At 37.1% G+C, this 17585-nt stretch overlaps 1 protein-coding gene across 2 annotated transcripts in view; it reads left to right on the forward strand.

Annotated features, from left to right (window-relative positions):
* Nucleotides 1-16168, forward strand: part of LOC136826575 (major facilitator superfamily domain-containing protein 12-like) — a 31105-nt gene extending 14937 nt beyond the window's left edge. For both annotated transcript variants that reach the window (XM_067083773.1, XM_067083774.1), the window contains 6 exons: nucleotides 1014-1233; nucleotides 3478-3828; nucleotides 6848-6985; nucleotides 7326-7600; nucleotides 12083-12189; nucleotides 13648-16168. In XM_067083773.1, the coding sequence (XP_066939874.1) occupies nucleotides 1014-1233; nucleotides 3478-3828; nucleotides 6848-6985; nucleotides 7326-7600; nucleotides 12083-12189; nucleotides 13648-13742 (1186 nt within the window). In that variant the 3' untranslated portion in view covers nucleotides 13743-16168. The remainder of the gene's footprint in view (nucleotides 1-1013; nucleotides 1234-3477; nucleotides 3829-6847; nucleotides 6986-7325; nucleotides 7601-12082; nucleotides 12190-13647) is intronic.
* Nucleotides 16169-17585: the final 1417 nt, after the last annotated feature.

A 17585-nucleotide genomic window follows, 5' to 3' on the forward strand; every position in this document is an offset into this window, starting at 1 on the left:
GGAGTCGGAAGTGAAAAACAGTTGCAAGATAGATACAGAGACAGAACAATAAAGGACAGTATCTTTATATATAAATAGTTAAATAAAGGCTAAATTTGCATTTGCCAATGGACACTCTTGAACTTATAAGCAGCAATACTTATGAATGTTGCTGCTCATTAGTTTAAGAGTGTCCATAGTTTAACAACTATTTCTGTGCAAAAATATTGTCCTTTATAATACTGTGTCTGTATCTATCTTACATCTCTGAAAGCATTGCTTAAGGTTCTTTGCAGTGTCCCTTCGGCTCTTGCAACCCCTTTCATTCCCCTTACTGTACCTCCGTTCATGTTCTCTTCCTTCCATCTTATTTTCCACCCTCTCTTAACAATTGTTTCATAGTTCAACTGCGAGGTTTTCCACCTGTTATACCTTTAAGAACTCCTTTACTCTCAATTTCCATTTTAGCGCTTAATGACCATAAAGGTCTGAGCGCTTGGCGTGTGGCCTAAAATTTTAAATTGCAAAACCAATTCCAATTTTCCACTTAGGAGTCCCAGTTCATTGGAAGCCTGCTTAGAAAGTTAATGGTCTTCTCGTTCGTGTTTGGCAGTGATAATATTGGTTTGGGCATATCCCTTATAAAATGTAAACAATATGTTTTCAGCAACAAACGTTCAGCTTATTTCTCATTTTTCTTCAGATTCCCTCCCAATCCCCCTTTCACTCTCATTGATATGGAGCTAAATGTCTCACTAGTTAAACCTTTTTGAAAATCGGGCTTTGTTGTTACACTGGTTCCTAAACGTTTAAACGTAGAAAAAAATGAGCTGAAACCATGATAGCCCTACATACGTTAGTTAAGAGTGAGAAAATAGACTCATTTTTCAGCAGTCTTTAAAAGGCCGCTTATCGTTAGTGAGCAAGAATGCTAAGTTGGCAATAACGCTGGTACCAGATAAACAACGACTGATTCCGTTAGAAGAAATTTCGCTTTCATTAAAGCCCTTTCATCAGCTTTCCTTTCGTTTCAGGTACGCCTTTACTGTGCTGTCGAACCTGAGCGTCTTCGCAGTGACCTTCCTTGTGCTGAAAGCGGGCTCAGACAGCAACAGCGACGACCCAAATCAGAGGGTCATCAGGCACGCCAACTGCACCGCACAGGGCGACGGGGCTGAACTGGTCGCTGTTGAACCCGTCGAAAAACCCTGTTACTTGGACACTATTGGGCCCGAAGATGTGGGAAAGTTTCATGTGAGTCCGAGTTGCCCGTCAGGGCTCTGTCTTCAGCGAGGGACCAGTGTGCTTTGCAAGTTGTTTTAGTGTGGCTGTTTTGTCTGTGTCTGTCTCGTCTGGGTGTGTATGTCTTTCCGGAAGTACGAAGTCACTGTGAATAAATATTCAGTCTGTTCCAGGAAGTTGAAGATATATTACTTGTTCTTTAACAGAGTTGTGTTTATCTTTAGTTATATATATATATATATATATATATATATATATATATATATATATATATATATATATATATATATATATATATATATATATATATATATTATTAGCGAAGGTGGACCATGGAAACGTACTCATCTCAACATAATTCTTTATTTCCAACGTTTCGTAATAAAAAGCTTTATTACATCATCAGGGAACCTGTTAAATAATGGATAAAATTACTTTAAAAATTGCTCTAAAAATCAATAAAATTCATAAAATACTTCACAGTTAGAATACAAGATAAAAAAAACGAAAAACGAAAAAAACAAAAAAGACATAAAAGCAAAATCAAAGACCGCTAACCAACCCTATACCAAGAAGGCAGGAGACAGAATGCATAAAAAAAGTTAACTCAGGTACAGCATAAGAAACCATTCGAAAATTTGTAAAGCATATATTGATAGAAAGGATTTCTGTATCTTAGGCCAAACAACTAATGCATGCGAACTGCCTATCCTGGAATCATTATTTATTAAACAACTAGTTCCCCAGTTAAATACCCAGACCTCCTCCACTCAGCTCTACCTGAGTTAACTTTTTTTATGCATTCTGTCTTCTGCCTTCTTGGTATAAGGTTGGTTAGCGGTCTTTGATTTTGCTTTTATGTCTTTTTTTTTGTTTTTTCGTTTTTTTATCTTGTATTTTAACTGTGAAGTATTTTATGGATTTTATTGATTTTAAGAGCAATTTTTAAAAGTAATTTTATTCATTATTTAACACATTCACTGATGATGTAATAAAGCTTTTTATTACGAAACGTTGGAAATAAAGAATTATGTTGAGATGAGTACGTTTCCATGGTCCACCTTCGCACTAATGTATACCACTGGCCGTCGCCTACTTTGTTCTTATATATATATATATAATATATATATATATATATATATATATATATATATATATATATATATATATTTATATATATATATATATATATATATATATATATATATATATATATATATTTTATATATATATATATATATATATATATATATATATATATATATATATATTATATATATATATTTTATATATATATATATATATATATATATATATATATATATATATATATATATATATATTTATATATATATATATATATATACACACACATATATATGTGTATATATGTGCATGTATACATATGTGTGTGTTCGTGTGCGTATGTGTTTGTGTGCTTGTGTGTGCGTGTGTATGTATATATTTATGAATATATTTACCATTGGAGACATTCACCTTACCACAACCTGCTCATGGGCCGTCATGAGTGTACAGTATACTACTTTATGACAGACATGTTTTAATATTCTTTCATTACTGTTTTTAAATTGTGGGTAGCAGTCCCAGTTTTGTTAACACTTAATGCATTCCGTTACTATCTGCTATGCAGGCTATGTTTTTTTTTTTTTTTTTTTAGCTGTGGTATACATATTATTATCGTCCATTTTATTTTGTTTTTTATGCTAAGGAAACCAGTGACAGAAAAAGAAAAGCACAAAATTTCATCTCAGGACTGGAGTGAGCGCACTCTTAAATCTCCACAGTAATATATATTAGTGCTTCTACTGTGAACTACGTCATTTTCAGATTGTATCATATATTTCGCCACCGGCGTAATTTGATAGACATTAAAATAGAACGAAAAAAAAACTAATGACACTTTAACACACACTCACACACACAGAAAGAGAGAGAGAGAGAGAGAGAGAGAGAGAGAGAGAGAGAGAGAGAGAAAGAGAGAAACCTGTATCAACATTATACTTCCATGTTAGCAATGTCTTTGAAAACAGTAACTTCTCTTAGTGCAATCTGACATTAAGCAATTGTGTAATTAAGCAGTTCAATCTAAATACCAGTAGAGGAATTTAGTGGTCCCTAACAGAGGATCCACATTTGACAAGAAGTGCGGAAGTTTTGAACATAAAGGCGAGGCTGATCGGCGGAACTTCCGAACGAATGACGAATTTGTGAAATGTTAAATATTCTCCTTTGCAGAATGTAGCTCTGATCTGCATGGCGGTCGGTCTCATTTTCTCAACCATCTTCCATTTCGGAGTGAGGGAAAAATCCTTCTGCAGGGTCCAGATCCCAATGGTCGAGAGGGGAAGACAGAGGAGGGGAGGAAGGGAAATAAACGAAGAAGGAGCCCAGTGCAACGGTGATAAAGAAGAAGAAAATGGAGAAGAAGAAGAAGGGAGAATCGACGGAGGAGGTGACGATGCCATCGTCGTGGTGGAGAATGTTTCCTGCCGTCGAATGAGAATCCTCGATTGGTTCAAGGAGGCTCCCTTCTATCAGATCGCTGTTCTCTATCTAGCTACGAGGCTCTATGTAAACCTGTACCAGGTAATATGATTTTGCGTGCATGGCCGCGCGCTTCCTTTGCGTGCATACACACACTCAATGATTGGTGTAAAATCTTTGATAACCTCACAAGGAGGTATAATAATAATAATAATAATAATAATAATAATAATAATAATAATAATAATAATAATAACCCTTATTTCAGTTAAGGGTCAAATATACAGACAGACAAGGTAGATACAGCACAGTACACAAAATTTAGATGCACCAGCTGAAAAGTTTTAATAATGAACGCTGGCATCCAATCGTTGCTAATAACGATAATAATAATTATCTCTCTCTCTCTCTCTCTCTCTCTCTCTCTCTCTCTCTCTCTCTCTCTCTCACACACACACACACACACACACACGCAAACACATATATAAATATATATATATATATATATATATATATATATATATATATATATATATATATATATATATATATATATATATATATATATATATATATATATATATACAAGGCGCTCATTCATACGATGAAGCAGATAAAGGCAGCAATACGATGCGATACGCATTTTGTTTTAATCCTACATTTCGTGACAACATCGCCACATCTTCCGGTATTTTCTACAAAATAAAATATAATATGTTAACATAAAATAAGAGCTGATTATAAAATCAAGTAGTTGAAAAAGCTAAAACAATTTTAATGGTAAAATTACAACTCACAGACTTAAATTACATGCACACTTGACTAAAACTGAGAATATAAGTACAAAAAAAAAAAATTATAAAACGAAACGAACATTTAAATATCTCGGCAAATTATATATAAATAAAAGAACGCCAACACATACAATAAAAAGCAAAACTATACACTCATAAAACTACAGCTGAAGACAGCTCCACACAACCAACCTTTCAGCATCAAAGATAAAAACACACTAAAGTAAACAACGTCAAGCGGCACAAAGACTGACAGAAAATTTAGGCTAAAAACAACGGGACAGCAGAGGAATGGTTGTTTAGAGTCGGAACTCGTAATTTGATATTTAACGTTTCCAAAATCAGCAGTTCGTTGAGTTCCTTTGTTTGGCCAATAATTTTAAAATCTTCGTATTTGATGGTACTTTTACATTTGATAATGTGGTTCCTTATATAAGAAGTTTCCGGGTTAGACAACTTACAACCAGTTCTATAACTACCGCCCCGATGAGAATCGGCCCTGACCCTGAGAAGACGCCGGGTAGATCCAATATATTTTCCCAGATTACATCTGGGACAAGTGTATTCATAAACGACGCCCGACGTCATCAGAAGGCAGAGCCGATCCTTAATCTTGAAGAGCGAGCCAATGGTGTTAGGATTCTTAGGTATAGGCTTTAGATTTATGGCTCCATAATGTTTATGTACGATCTTAGTAAAATCTCTCCGAAAATTGTCATTTAGTAGATACGGGAAACTGGCATAAAGAGGTAGCTTAGGGACGTTAAAATGTAAAGGATGTTCAGAAAACTTTTGTTAAGAAGTTTATTTAAAATTTTATAGAAGATCTTAGAAGGAAAGCAGTTATCTGAGAAGTACTGGAGGAGAAAAGTAGTTTCGTTGTGGGGCGTTAGTTATAGAACTGGTTGTAAGTTGTCTAACCCGGAAACTTCTTATATAAGGAACCACATTATCAAATGTAAAAGTACCATCAAATACGAAGATTTTAAAATTATTGGCCAAACAAAGGAACTCAACGAACTGCTGATTTTGGAAACGTTAAATATCAAATTACGAGTTCCGACTCTAAACAACCATTCCTCTGCTGTCCCGTTGTTTTTAGCCTAAATTTTCTGTCAGTCTTTGTGCCGCTTGACGTTGTTTACTTTTAGTGTGTTTTTATCTTTGATGCTGAAAGGTTGGTTGTGTGGAGCTGTCTTCAGCTGTAGTTTTATGAGTGTATAGTTTTGCTTTTTATTGTATGTGTTGGCGTTCTTTTTTTTATTTATATATAATTTGCCGAGATATTTAAATGTTCGTTTCGTTTTTTATAATTTTTTTTTTTGTACTTATATTCTCAGTTTTAGTCAAGTGTGCATGTAATTTAAGTCTGTGAGTTGTAATTTTACCATTAAAATTGTTTTAGCTTTTTCAACTACTTGATTTTATAATCAGCTCTTATTTTATGTTAACATATTATATTTTATTTTGTAGAAAATCCTGAAGATGTGGCGATGTTGTCACGAAACGTAGGATTAAAACAAAATGCGTATCGCATCGTATTCCTGCCCTTTATCTGCTTATCGTATATATATATATATATATATATATATATATATATATATATATATATATATATATATATATATATATATATATATATATATATATATGTATACATATACAGTATATATATATATATATATATATATATATATATATATATATAATATGTATATATATACATATGTGTGTGTGTGTGTGTAGATTAACTGATAGTTGTGAAGAGTACTGCAATTAACACTACCATGACTGATGCACAGGCACGGTTTTGTGTGATGAACATCACGTGTTACCCTCGAGTGGCCGATTAGGGTCACTGATCGCTTTGCATTATCAGTTGTAATTTATGCTTCCTTATCAATAAACAAATGAAGCCAATTAAATTTAAGTTTTTTTACAGATACCATTAAATTACAGACCTTGAGTGCTTCTGTTCAGAATAGTTGGTCTTTTTTCCAAAATCAACAGAGTAATTATTATATACTTTTATGTCGTCCAACGACGAAAATTTATGTATGTACAAATCATCCAGAATCAAGGGTTTACGACATTTCACATAGCATCAAAACCTATTATATTCTTAAAGCTTCAAACGAAAAAAATTATAGGTTTGTGCATAATTTCCTCAAAACATCATTTTATAGCTCATTAATTGTCTCCTAAATTAAAGAATTTATTATATAATCTAAATCAAATTCAAGAATTTATACATTCATCCATATTTTTTCATCCATAATCAAGAATTCCATCTTGAATGAAGGATTCATTTAGTATTTATTTTTCAGGTCTATATTCCACTTTACGTTCAGGAGACGCTGAAACTGAGCGAGACTTTCATCGCCACAGTTCCGTTCGCAATGTTCCTTGCCGGGTTTCTCAGCTCCGTTAGCATGAAACACATTAATAAACAGATTGGAAGAAAGGTAGGTGCATTTCACTCTCTGTTTATGACCGTTTGATGTTTGTTGTTATTTTTCATTCTCAGTAGCCAAACTTAGCTACTGTTTTTTTTTTTTTATCAGAAACCTGATAGTGTGAAATAATTACCTTTCAAGGCTATGAAGAATCTTATCTTGTGAGCTCATGATAGAAGAAAACATTTTAAAGCTTCAAGTCTTCATGTCAACTCTCTGGTACTCAGCAGGCATTGGGCCAACTTAGCCTAACAACAAAAATAACTGTTATTATAATTATATTTTGCAAATTCAGCGCTCTTTCAACCACCATTCTCCACTGACCTCATCATCACCTACTTTTTTACAGCGTTCTTTTGCAGCCGGCTGCATCGTAGGCTTAGGTGGGTGTCTATGGGTGTGGCTAGGAGAAGGAAGCAGCTACGGGCAATGGGGCATATTCGCCGTGGCAGCTCTTTTGGGCATCGCTGGGTCTACTTTGCTCATCACATCGCTGTCTTTCACAGCAGATCTCATCGGGGATAACGTGGAGGGAGCTGCGTTCGTCTACGGCTTCATGAGTCTCACGGACAAAATCTCCAATGGCGTCATCATCATGTTGATTCAAGACTTCAATCCTGATGAGTAAGTGCGTTATGGACCGTTAGATTCCTTTCAATGGGATCGCTCCTTGCAGGGGCGTTCCTAGACGTTTTGGGGCCCGGGGCCCACAGTCCCATTTGGGGCCCCTATTATGGGTTGGGAGGCGAGCGAAGCGAGCTAAAGCAGCTGGTGGGTTCAGGAAAATTTTTAGAATATGAGCAATTGTAGGATCATTTTAAAGGCACTTGTAAATGCAAATTTCAGAAATTTTATTTCTTAAAACTAGGTGTACACTGAATAATTGAAGATCCACTTAATCCAGTTAAACATAATGATAAATGGTAAAAATAAGGATAACAGTAATGCACTCTGATGGCGATATGATGTGGAGGAAGTTAAATGAATCAATATTGCTGGAAGGGACTCCATTATGTGAAGGGAGGTAGATCAGAGTGAAGGGAGTTAGAACAGAGTGAATGGAGGTAGAACAGTTTGGGGCGGGAGAACAGAGTGAAAAGAAGTTACAACAGTGAAGGGAAGGTAGAACAGAGTGAGGGGAAGGTAGAAGAGAATGAAGGGAAGGTAGAACATAGTGAAAGGGAGGTAGGACAGAGTGATGGTAGGAAGAACAGAGTGAAGGGAGGTAGAAGAGAGTGAAGGGAGGTAGAACAGAGTGATGGGAGGAAGAACAGAGTGGATGAGTAGAACAGAGTGAAGGGAGGTAGAACAGAGTAAATGGAGGTAGAACAGAGTGAAAGGAGGTAGAATAGAGTGAAGGGAAGGTAGAACATAGTGAAAGGGTTCAAAGGGAGGTAGAACAGAGTGATGGAGGGAAGTAGAACAGACTGATGGAAGAAAGAACAGAGTGGAGGAGAAGAACAGAGTGAAGGGAGGTAGAACAGAGTAAATGGAGGTAGAAGTTAGAACAGAGTGAAATGAGGTAGAATAGAGTGAAAGGAAGGTAGAACAGAGTGATGGGAGGTAGAACAGAGTGAAGCTGTGAAGGGAAGGTAGAATAGAGTGAAGGGAGGTAGAACAGAGTGCAGCTGTGAAGGGAGGTAGGAAAGAGTAAAGGAAAGGTAGAATAGAGTGAAGGGGAGGTAGAACAGAGTGAAGGGGAAGGTAGAATAGAGTGAAGGAGGTAGAACAGAGTGAAGGGAAGGTAGAATAGAGTGAAGGGAGGTAGAACAGAGTGAAGCTGTGAAGGGAGGTAGGAAAGAGTAAAGGAAAGATAGAATAGAGTGAAGGGAGGTAGAACAGAGTGAAGGGGAAGGTAGAATAGAGTGAAGGGAGGTAGAACAGAGTGAAGGGGAAGGTAGAATAGAGTGAAGGAGGTAGAACAGAGTGAAGGGGAAGGTAGAATAGAGTGAAGGGAGGTAGAACAGAGTGAAGCTGTGAAGGGAGGTAGGAAAGAGTAAAGGGAAGGTAGAATAGAGTGAAGGGAGGTAGAACAGAGTGAAGGGGAAGGTAGAATAGAGTGAAGGGAGGTAGGAAAGAGTAAAGGGAAGGTAGAATAGAGTGAAGGGAGATAGAACAGAGTGAAGGGGAAGGTAGAATAGAGTGAAGGAGGTAGAACAGAGTGAAGGGGAAGGTAGAATAGAGTGAAGGAGGTAGAACAGAGTGAAGGGGAAGGTAGAATAGAGTGAAGGAGGTAGAATAGAGTGAAGGAGGTAGAACAGAGTGAAGGGGAAGGTAGAATACAGAGAAGGGAGGTAGAACAGAGTGAAGGGGAAGGTAGAATAGAGTGAAGGAGGTAGAATAGAGTGAAGGAGGTAGAACAGAGTGAAGGGAAGGTAGAATAGAGTGAAGGAGGTAGAATAGAGTGAAGGGGAAGGTAGAATAGAGTGAAGGAGGTAGAACAGAGTGAAGGGGAAGGTAGAATAGAGTGAAGGGAGGTAGAACAGAGTGAAGGGGAAGGTAGAATAGAGTGAAGGGAGGTAGAACAGAGTGAAGGGGAAGGTAGAATAGAGTGAAGGAGGTAGAATAGAGTGAAGGAGGTAGAACAGAGTGAAGGGGAAGGTAGAATAGAGCGAAGGGAGGTAGAACAGAGTGAAGGGGAGGTAGAACAGAGTGAAGGGGAAGGTAGAATAGAGTGAAGGAGGTAGAACAGAGTGAAGGGGAAGGTAGAATAGAGTGAAGGAGGTAGAACAGAGTGAAGGGGAAGGTAGAATAGAGTGAAGGAGGTAGAATAGAGTGAAGGAGGTAGAACAGAGTGAAGGGGAAGGTAGAATACAGAGAAGGGAGGTAGAACAGAGTGAAGGGGAAGGTAGAATAGAGTGAAGGAGGTAGAATAGAGTGAAGGAGGTAGAACAGAGTGAAGGGGAAGGTAGAATAGAGTGAAGGAGGTAGAATAGAGTGAAGGGGAAGGTAGAATAGAGTGAAGGAGGTAGAACAGAGTGAAGGAGAAGGTAGAATAGAGTGAAGGGAGGTAGAACAGAGTGAAGGGGAAGGTAGAATAGAGTGAAGGAGGTAGAACAGAGTGAAGGGGAAGGTAGAATAGAGTGAAGGAGGTAGAACAGAGTGAAGGGAAAGGTAGAATAGAGTGAAGGAGGTAGAACAGAGTGAAGGGAAGGTAGAATAGAGTGAAGGAGGTAGAATAGAGTGAAGGAGGTAGAACAGAGTGAAGGGGAAGGTAGAATAGAGTGAAGGAGGTAGAACAGAGTGAAGCTGTGAAGGGAGGTAGAAAAGAGTAAAGGGAAGGTAGAATAGAGTGAAGGGAGGTAGAACAGAGTGAAGGGGAAGGTAGAATAGAGTGAAGGAGGTAGAACAGAGTGAAGGGGAAGGTAGAATAGAATGAAGGGAGGTAGAACAGAGTGAAGGGGAAGGTAGAATAGAGTGAAGGAGGTAGAATAGAGTGAAGGAGGTAGAACAGAGTGAAGGGGAAGGTAGAATAGAGTGAAGGAGGTAGAACAGAGTGAAGGGGAAGGCAGAACAGAGTAAAGTGAAGTTAGGGAGTTAATTTAATATTGCCCGTTACCCAGGCCTGGTCCAAGCACCCTTCAATGGGGCCACTGGCCCCCCTGGGTTAAGCAGAAGGCCAGATTCATTGAATCATTTGAATGTGTATTATCTGGGCAAATGGGGCCATTATGGGGACCCTCAGAGGATAATTAGGACCCCTGTAAGCAGTAATCAATTGCCTTAGATCGGCCCTGCCCTTACCCCAATCAACGTTACCCACCCGCCTCCGATCCATATGAGAAGGCCTATAATGGGCTCTACGATTGGGAGGGGACGCCTGGAGAGCCCTATTTCTTTTACATAACATTTTTGTTACATTTTTGTTCACAAAATTGGAAATTGGGCCCCTTTAGTGGGCCCCAAACTTTCGGGTCCAAATATAAATGGAGCCCTTGACCATTTTGGGGCCACTGGATTTAGCTTGTCTTGTCATAGCAGCAATGGTTAAATTGTGCATTTTGGGGATCCCCTCACTTTGGGGCCCGGTGGGTGATTTCAAACAGCGCCCCCACCCCCCACTCCCCTCTGGAACGCCACTGGCTGCTTGTGGGCCACTTTTCAGCCACCTTAGGCTTGCTTCGCCCTCTAGTTATGACGCTCACCTCACCAACGGGAGAGCCTAGTCCACGGTCTAGATACCGTGGCCTAGTCACACTGATCGAATTACAAGAGCAGAATAAAGCCTGTTTCGTTGAAACCCACTGTATCTCTTTGACATAAGTTATGATTTACGTACCTGACGGTTAGCTGACCAGGTAGATCGTAAGCAGAGCAAAGAGAGTCACGAGGCTCGCATTTACCATGAATACTTTATGGCAACCAGAAGGCTGACACCTTCTGAGGCGACATTTGTATGATAAAAAGCATATACAGTATATATATGTGTGTGTGTTTGTGTGTATACATGTGCATATATATATGTATATATGTATACATATATATATATATATATATATATATATATATATATATATATATATATATATATATATATATATATATATATATATATATAAAGCGTGCATGTATGTCTGAATACCGAAACTTCCATCTTCAGAAAACTCAAATAGGGAAACAACACATTGTAAAATCTCAGGTTATCTCAGCGGCCACCTATGGACTTTCGCTATAGCTGTAATACAAACAACTACGTTTCGTAATTTCCATGTTTGAGTTTCACGGTGTCTGTCTGGCAATCTATTTGCAATCATTTCAATGGTCAAATCTCATTATGTCCTCCGAACCACACAATACCCAGTGTCAGTAAGCCTTTCGATGTGCTGCATATATCAAGACCAGTATTAGGGAGAGGTGAAAATAAGTTATCATCAGACAGACCCTATTTGAGTTTTCTAAAGATGAAAGTTCCCGGATTCAGACACACACATTGTTAAACAAATTAATATGTTAAATATATATATATATATATATATATATATATATATATATATATATATATATATATATATATATATAACAACAGCAACAACAAATAAACCGAAATTAATATAAAAACTATGAGTGCAGAGTCTTTGATTAACGATGAAATCCTTTTCAAAACAGAGGCTGGTACTACCGCTACGTGATAGCCTTCGCTTGCGGCTCAGCCTGCATTCTGGGGGTGCTCGTCACTCTGACGCTGACCAGATTCAAAATCGGCAACAGAAGAGGTAAGCCATTTCACGTAACGTTATCTGACGTCATTATCCGCAGATCAGCAGAATACACTCATATACAGTACCTGAGGTACTTAGGAGATAGCCTATAATAAGCTATTTCTGGAAATAATGTTCTTGAGATATTTCTCGCTGAAGGTAGTTTGTAACAACATTAAATACACAGCAGGTAAGTGCGAAACAAGTTTCTGAAAGTAATGTTGGCAGCCAAGAGTAGCAATAGCATCTACAGCAAAAACAACAACAAGGCATCTCTTCTTCTCAGCTTAATCCCAAGTCGGAGTCACATTTTTTATGAGCCCTTTCCAGTTGCTTGTAACTTGTGTCCTCCTTTCATCTATTCCTTTTTGGACGATACAGGTGAAAATGTTGCCATCCAAGAAAAGGGTGGAATTTATACCCAGTTACCCACGACAGAGTTACATGATATAGATACAAAATGAAACAAGCTTTAACAGTGGATTTTTCAGTTTGACAATTTACCGCGAATAATGAACAAAATAGACAACTCTCCAGTATCTACAATCAAAAATGAGCTGGTTTCGGTGTGTATAAGAATTCGTATCAGTAGTTTACAATTTGTTCTTATTGTCTGAGCAATAATGCTATCAGTGTAATGGTAACAGAAACTTTTGTATCATACTGGCATTGTTACCGTAAGAGCCGTGTTGAACCTTCATGTGTTTTAAGATGAAAATGAATGATGAAGTATGATGATATCTTTTGACCTCATTTTTTAAATTTACGCCTAACTACACTACCTTTCACAAATGTTTGAAACTTCTCTATTTCTTTTATTCCGTTTATGAAGACAATACTGATTTTTAACCGTTTCTTATGAGTAGACATTCAACAAAAGAAATACTGTTCTAAGTAATCACAATGTAGTATTCTTTTCGCTTACAAAAATGCTGATTTATAATGTTATAGGTAAATATATCATAATCACAAGATTTCAACCTGCAACATATGAAGAATATATAAAATTAGACGGTTAGATGAATTTACAGGCAGCCAGATACATAGTTCCCGATTTTCTTTTTTCTGCTTTATTTTTGTGTCCTGTTACTGTTTTCCCAGTTCCAGTTTGCTTTCAATATACTGTTATTTTATGAAATTCCTCTGAAATAGCCCAAATGCTCTATATTAAAACTGAGAAAAATATGTTTATTCTTATTACATTTCCTTTTGTACATCGCCTTTGTTCAGAAGCACAATAATTTTTAAGGCATAAGAACTTATTTATAGACAACGCCATCCAGCAATGCAGCTCAGACCTTAAACTGATAGAGCTGCAGATAAGGTCTAAGTGTGAGTTTACTTTATCAGGCAGCTTATTTACCTATCATTAGCCTGTTACCATTTACAGACTGAGGGGATGAAAAAAAAAAACAAGAGAAATTCAGTTATAGCAGTGATCATTTGTGAAAATGTTTTAATTTATATTCGCAGTTCACACGCAAGAGGAAACGTCGCCAGAACTGAGGGATGATTCTGCTCCTTTGGCTACAGACAGATTGCCTGCTTCCTCCTCTCCTTCTTCGTAACAGAAGGAAGACACCAAGACTAAAGTCCTCGTCATCACGCCTCTACAAGGTCGGCCATTCATACCCGAAATCGCAACAGGCCAACAGAATGAATCATTTGAACCTCGTGCATAAAAGATCAGAGCAAAAGCATATCCATATTATGGATGCCTTACAAAGTCATCTGAAAATTGCTCATCGTGAATAAAACATCTATAGCATATACATATATATATATATATATATATATATATATATATATATATATGTGTGTGTGTGTGTGTGTGTGTGTGTGTGTGTGTGTGTGTACGTGCGTGTTTGTGTGTGCGTAGATGTTACCACAGGGAAACTGCAACAGTGGGTTAAAATACCAAGTGTTTCATTTTCCTTTGCGTGTAGCTGCATGCATGCGTATGTGTAGTTGGACGTCTCTTTCACGCTGTAGTAACGTTAAAGTGATGGTATTTATTAAATAATCCATTCTCATCATAAGACAAAATAATTTACACGTAATTTACAAAATCCTGTCTCATACAGGCTACAAATAGGTTTTTGACGGCTGACTGGGATTCAAATGTCAATAAGATAAAAATGCACGTGTTCAGTTCAGTTGCAAATGTCGTTAAATATGACAGCGAAGTTGCAGTTTGCAGTTTATTATATTGGAAATACTACAACTTCACCATCAAGAAGACTTACTGTGCATGTGCAAAATGGTAGTATTAGAAATCACACGAGAGAGACACACGATGCGCCTCTAACCAGGGAAATGCTCGAGCCCAACACCGAAATTATTGACAATGTTTCTGATGCTAAAAGGCTAAAATACCTTGAGGCAATATTATACATAAATATTCATAAACCTCCCCTAAACGTGCAAGGAATCAACGCAATAATTCTACCTTCCGATCGTGAAAGGAGAAGAAATACAGCACACTAAAAATGTGTCGTCGAAGTTGGACTTACGAAAATAATTTAGTTATCTTTATTTTTGTCATGTTTTATCTTGTTCTGTCCTCATATTGATAACTGTATTTACATTTTACTTATATTTTTTACGTGTGTAAAAAAGTATATTAATTTTACATATACTATATTTGAATGTCTCTTTGACGGTTCTTTGTTGACCATCAATTTTCAGCTATTTATTTCTTGTCTGGTTGTTTCCAAATATGTAAAAACCTAAATAGCGTAGCAATTCTTGGTAATTGTTAACAGGCCAGTTGTAAACAAGTTTGATAACAAATCTGTATGTTTTAACTGTTAATTTCAAAAAGCTAACTGCCGAATGTTTGATTTTAACCATTAAATCATTATATTTTTGACAAGTATTCCCTCGAAAGAATGTTATATATACAGTATGTGTGAATTTCTTTGTAGACACTCATTTGTAACCGAAGATGTCTCTAGAAGAGACGAAACGTCCTAGCCAATAAAACGTCCATCAAAATGAACTTTGGTGCTTTACTCCATCAGTTGCCTGAGGAACAGAGGAAGATAATAAGGAAAATTGAGAACATTAGTAAGAAACTAATAAACTGTAACTTCGCTGTCATATTTAACGACATTTGCATAAAGGAAAATTACTGCCAACATTCACCGATATATATATATATATATATATATATATATATATATATATATATATATATATATATATATATATATATATATATATATATATATATGTAGTATGTATGTATGTAAGTGACCAGCTTACAAAGATGAAAACTAGAGATAAAAGCTTCATTTACTGCCAGCTCTGATAACAGAACGAAAAAGTCAAAATAAAAAATGAGATAAAAGGTTCCTCATTTTTTCAGGCAATCTGTAGTCATTAGACTGCTGATTTTCACCATTTCCCACGATGACTGTGGTCATCAGTGGTTTCATGATCTCTGATTAACTTACTTCTCAAATTATGGCATGATGTGGAGAGATCGTTCGTTTGTTGCTTGGTTTATTTTGAGACTACTGGGACACTCATGCCATCTCTAAATGAGAAAGAACCGAAACAACTGATAAATTTGATTTTAGACCCTATAGGACACTGAAAAGTAAAAGGTCAGCCTAACTGGAAAACGACCAAACTCAACTTTGCACTTTAACTAAAACTGTTCTGTTAAGATGGGAGTCTAATATTAAATTTTAATATAAGGAATTTACCCTCAGATGACCGAAGGAATATAGTGATAGTTTGCGTTTAACCATGTAAATGGAAAGTCTGATGTAAAACGTGAATGATGACGCTGCACCGTGGATTAAATTAGCTGATATGAATTTCATCATCGTTGCCAGATGGCGTTAGCATCTTCATGCGGCTGTTCTCTACTTCTCCTGTGAGTGTATGAGAGAGATAGTAATCATGAAGTCTCGTCAACATATATTTGTTGTGTTCCTTTTCCTTCCCATTTGAAATCCTTTCGCTAATAAAGCAGATTTGCATTCAGTGTCTGTTATTTGCCTGTTGCACTCCGAGCTTCAAAAAATACCATCTTAATGTGAATTTGTTCTGTTGCTTCGTGATGCCTTATTGATTTAATTTATTGGGTCTATCACACTTACTGTCAATAGGTGCTCATTCTCAGTATTTACTTCCCGATGAGAACTTAAGATATTTTCATTGTTTTTTCTGAAATTTATGCAATGAATTTTCTCTTATTTTCTTCATTCAGTATCCTGTCTTGGAAGAATGGAAAATTCAGCGGGATCATTACACAATAGTATACTATGTCATAATACATAAAAATGAAAAAAAGCTAGCATTCAAAGCAAACAGCCAGCACAACGGATTAACCAAGAGAATGTACTCATCAGGCAGGCACAAATAATCTAAATTATGGTCACAAAGACAAGAGAGTCTAGGGATCTTGTGAATTTTCAAGATACATGTCCCCCTTTCCGGATACAGAATCCGGGCTCGATAACAGATGCAGTAGATGATTTGAATAAAGATGTTGACCATCGAATTCAAGCCGGGTGGAATAATCGGGAGGCAGTACCAGGGATCAGGCGTGCTCTTCGACATGAGACTCCCTTAGGCTGAAAGGTAACGTACATAAGGTGGCGGTAAGATTCGCTGTGTTATATGGGGTAGAAGCAGAAACACCGAGGAAATCAGAGAACAATAAGTTAGACGAGCAGGAAATGAAGATGAACAGATGGATGAGTAAAGGGACGAAAAGAGACAGGATATGAAATAAACACACCAGTGGATCAGGAAAATTCACTGAAGTGTCAAAGAAAGCCAAAGAATCAAGACTGAGATTGCTTGGTCACCTGAGGAGGAGATGAGATGATGATGAAAGGCATGTTGGATGATGTTGTAAGAGAGCTCATGGAAATGGCGGTGCTAGGGATACGAAGAAGGCGGCCTAAGAGATGACGGAGGGACTTCAGAGACAGCTTTCAAGAAGACACAGAAAACGAAATGACCCGAGAGACATTAAAAACGACCCCTACCGGCGCGATTAGAGAGAGAAGAGGAAGAAGAAGAAGAAAACTGTGGCGAAAAAGTGATGGTATGGACAACGTGGATTGTATGGCGTAATGTTGATCTTTGATGTTGATACTTGGTAAAAAGAAAAAAAAAACTCCAAAAGTCTTACGTGACAACGACACCACATTCCCTTCGCGGTTTCTAAATTACGGGGAGATATCCCTCAACCCAGTTCAGTACTAACAAGAATGACACACTAATATTATGAATGAACAGTGTACCACAGTTAGGTACTGCCACTTATTGAGCAGTCCCTATAGACATGAATTCAGACCATAAGTTGCTGTGAGATGCGATGAGAAGCGCTCGCCTCCCTCTTTCTCTCTTTCAGAATCTTACGAGTACTCACAGGTTGATTTTCAGAC

The sequence above is a fragment of the Macrobrachium rosenbergii genome, chromosome 41 (assembly GCF_040412425.1).
Source record: "Macrobrachium rosenbergii isolate ZJJX-2024 chromosome 41, ASM4041242v1, whole genome shotgun sequence".
Taxonomy (NCBI): domain Eukaryota; kingdom Metazoa; phylum Arthropoda; class Malacostraca; order Decapoda; family Palaemonidae; genus Macrobrachium; species Macrobrachium rosenbergii.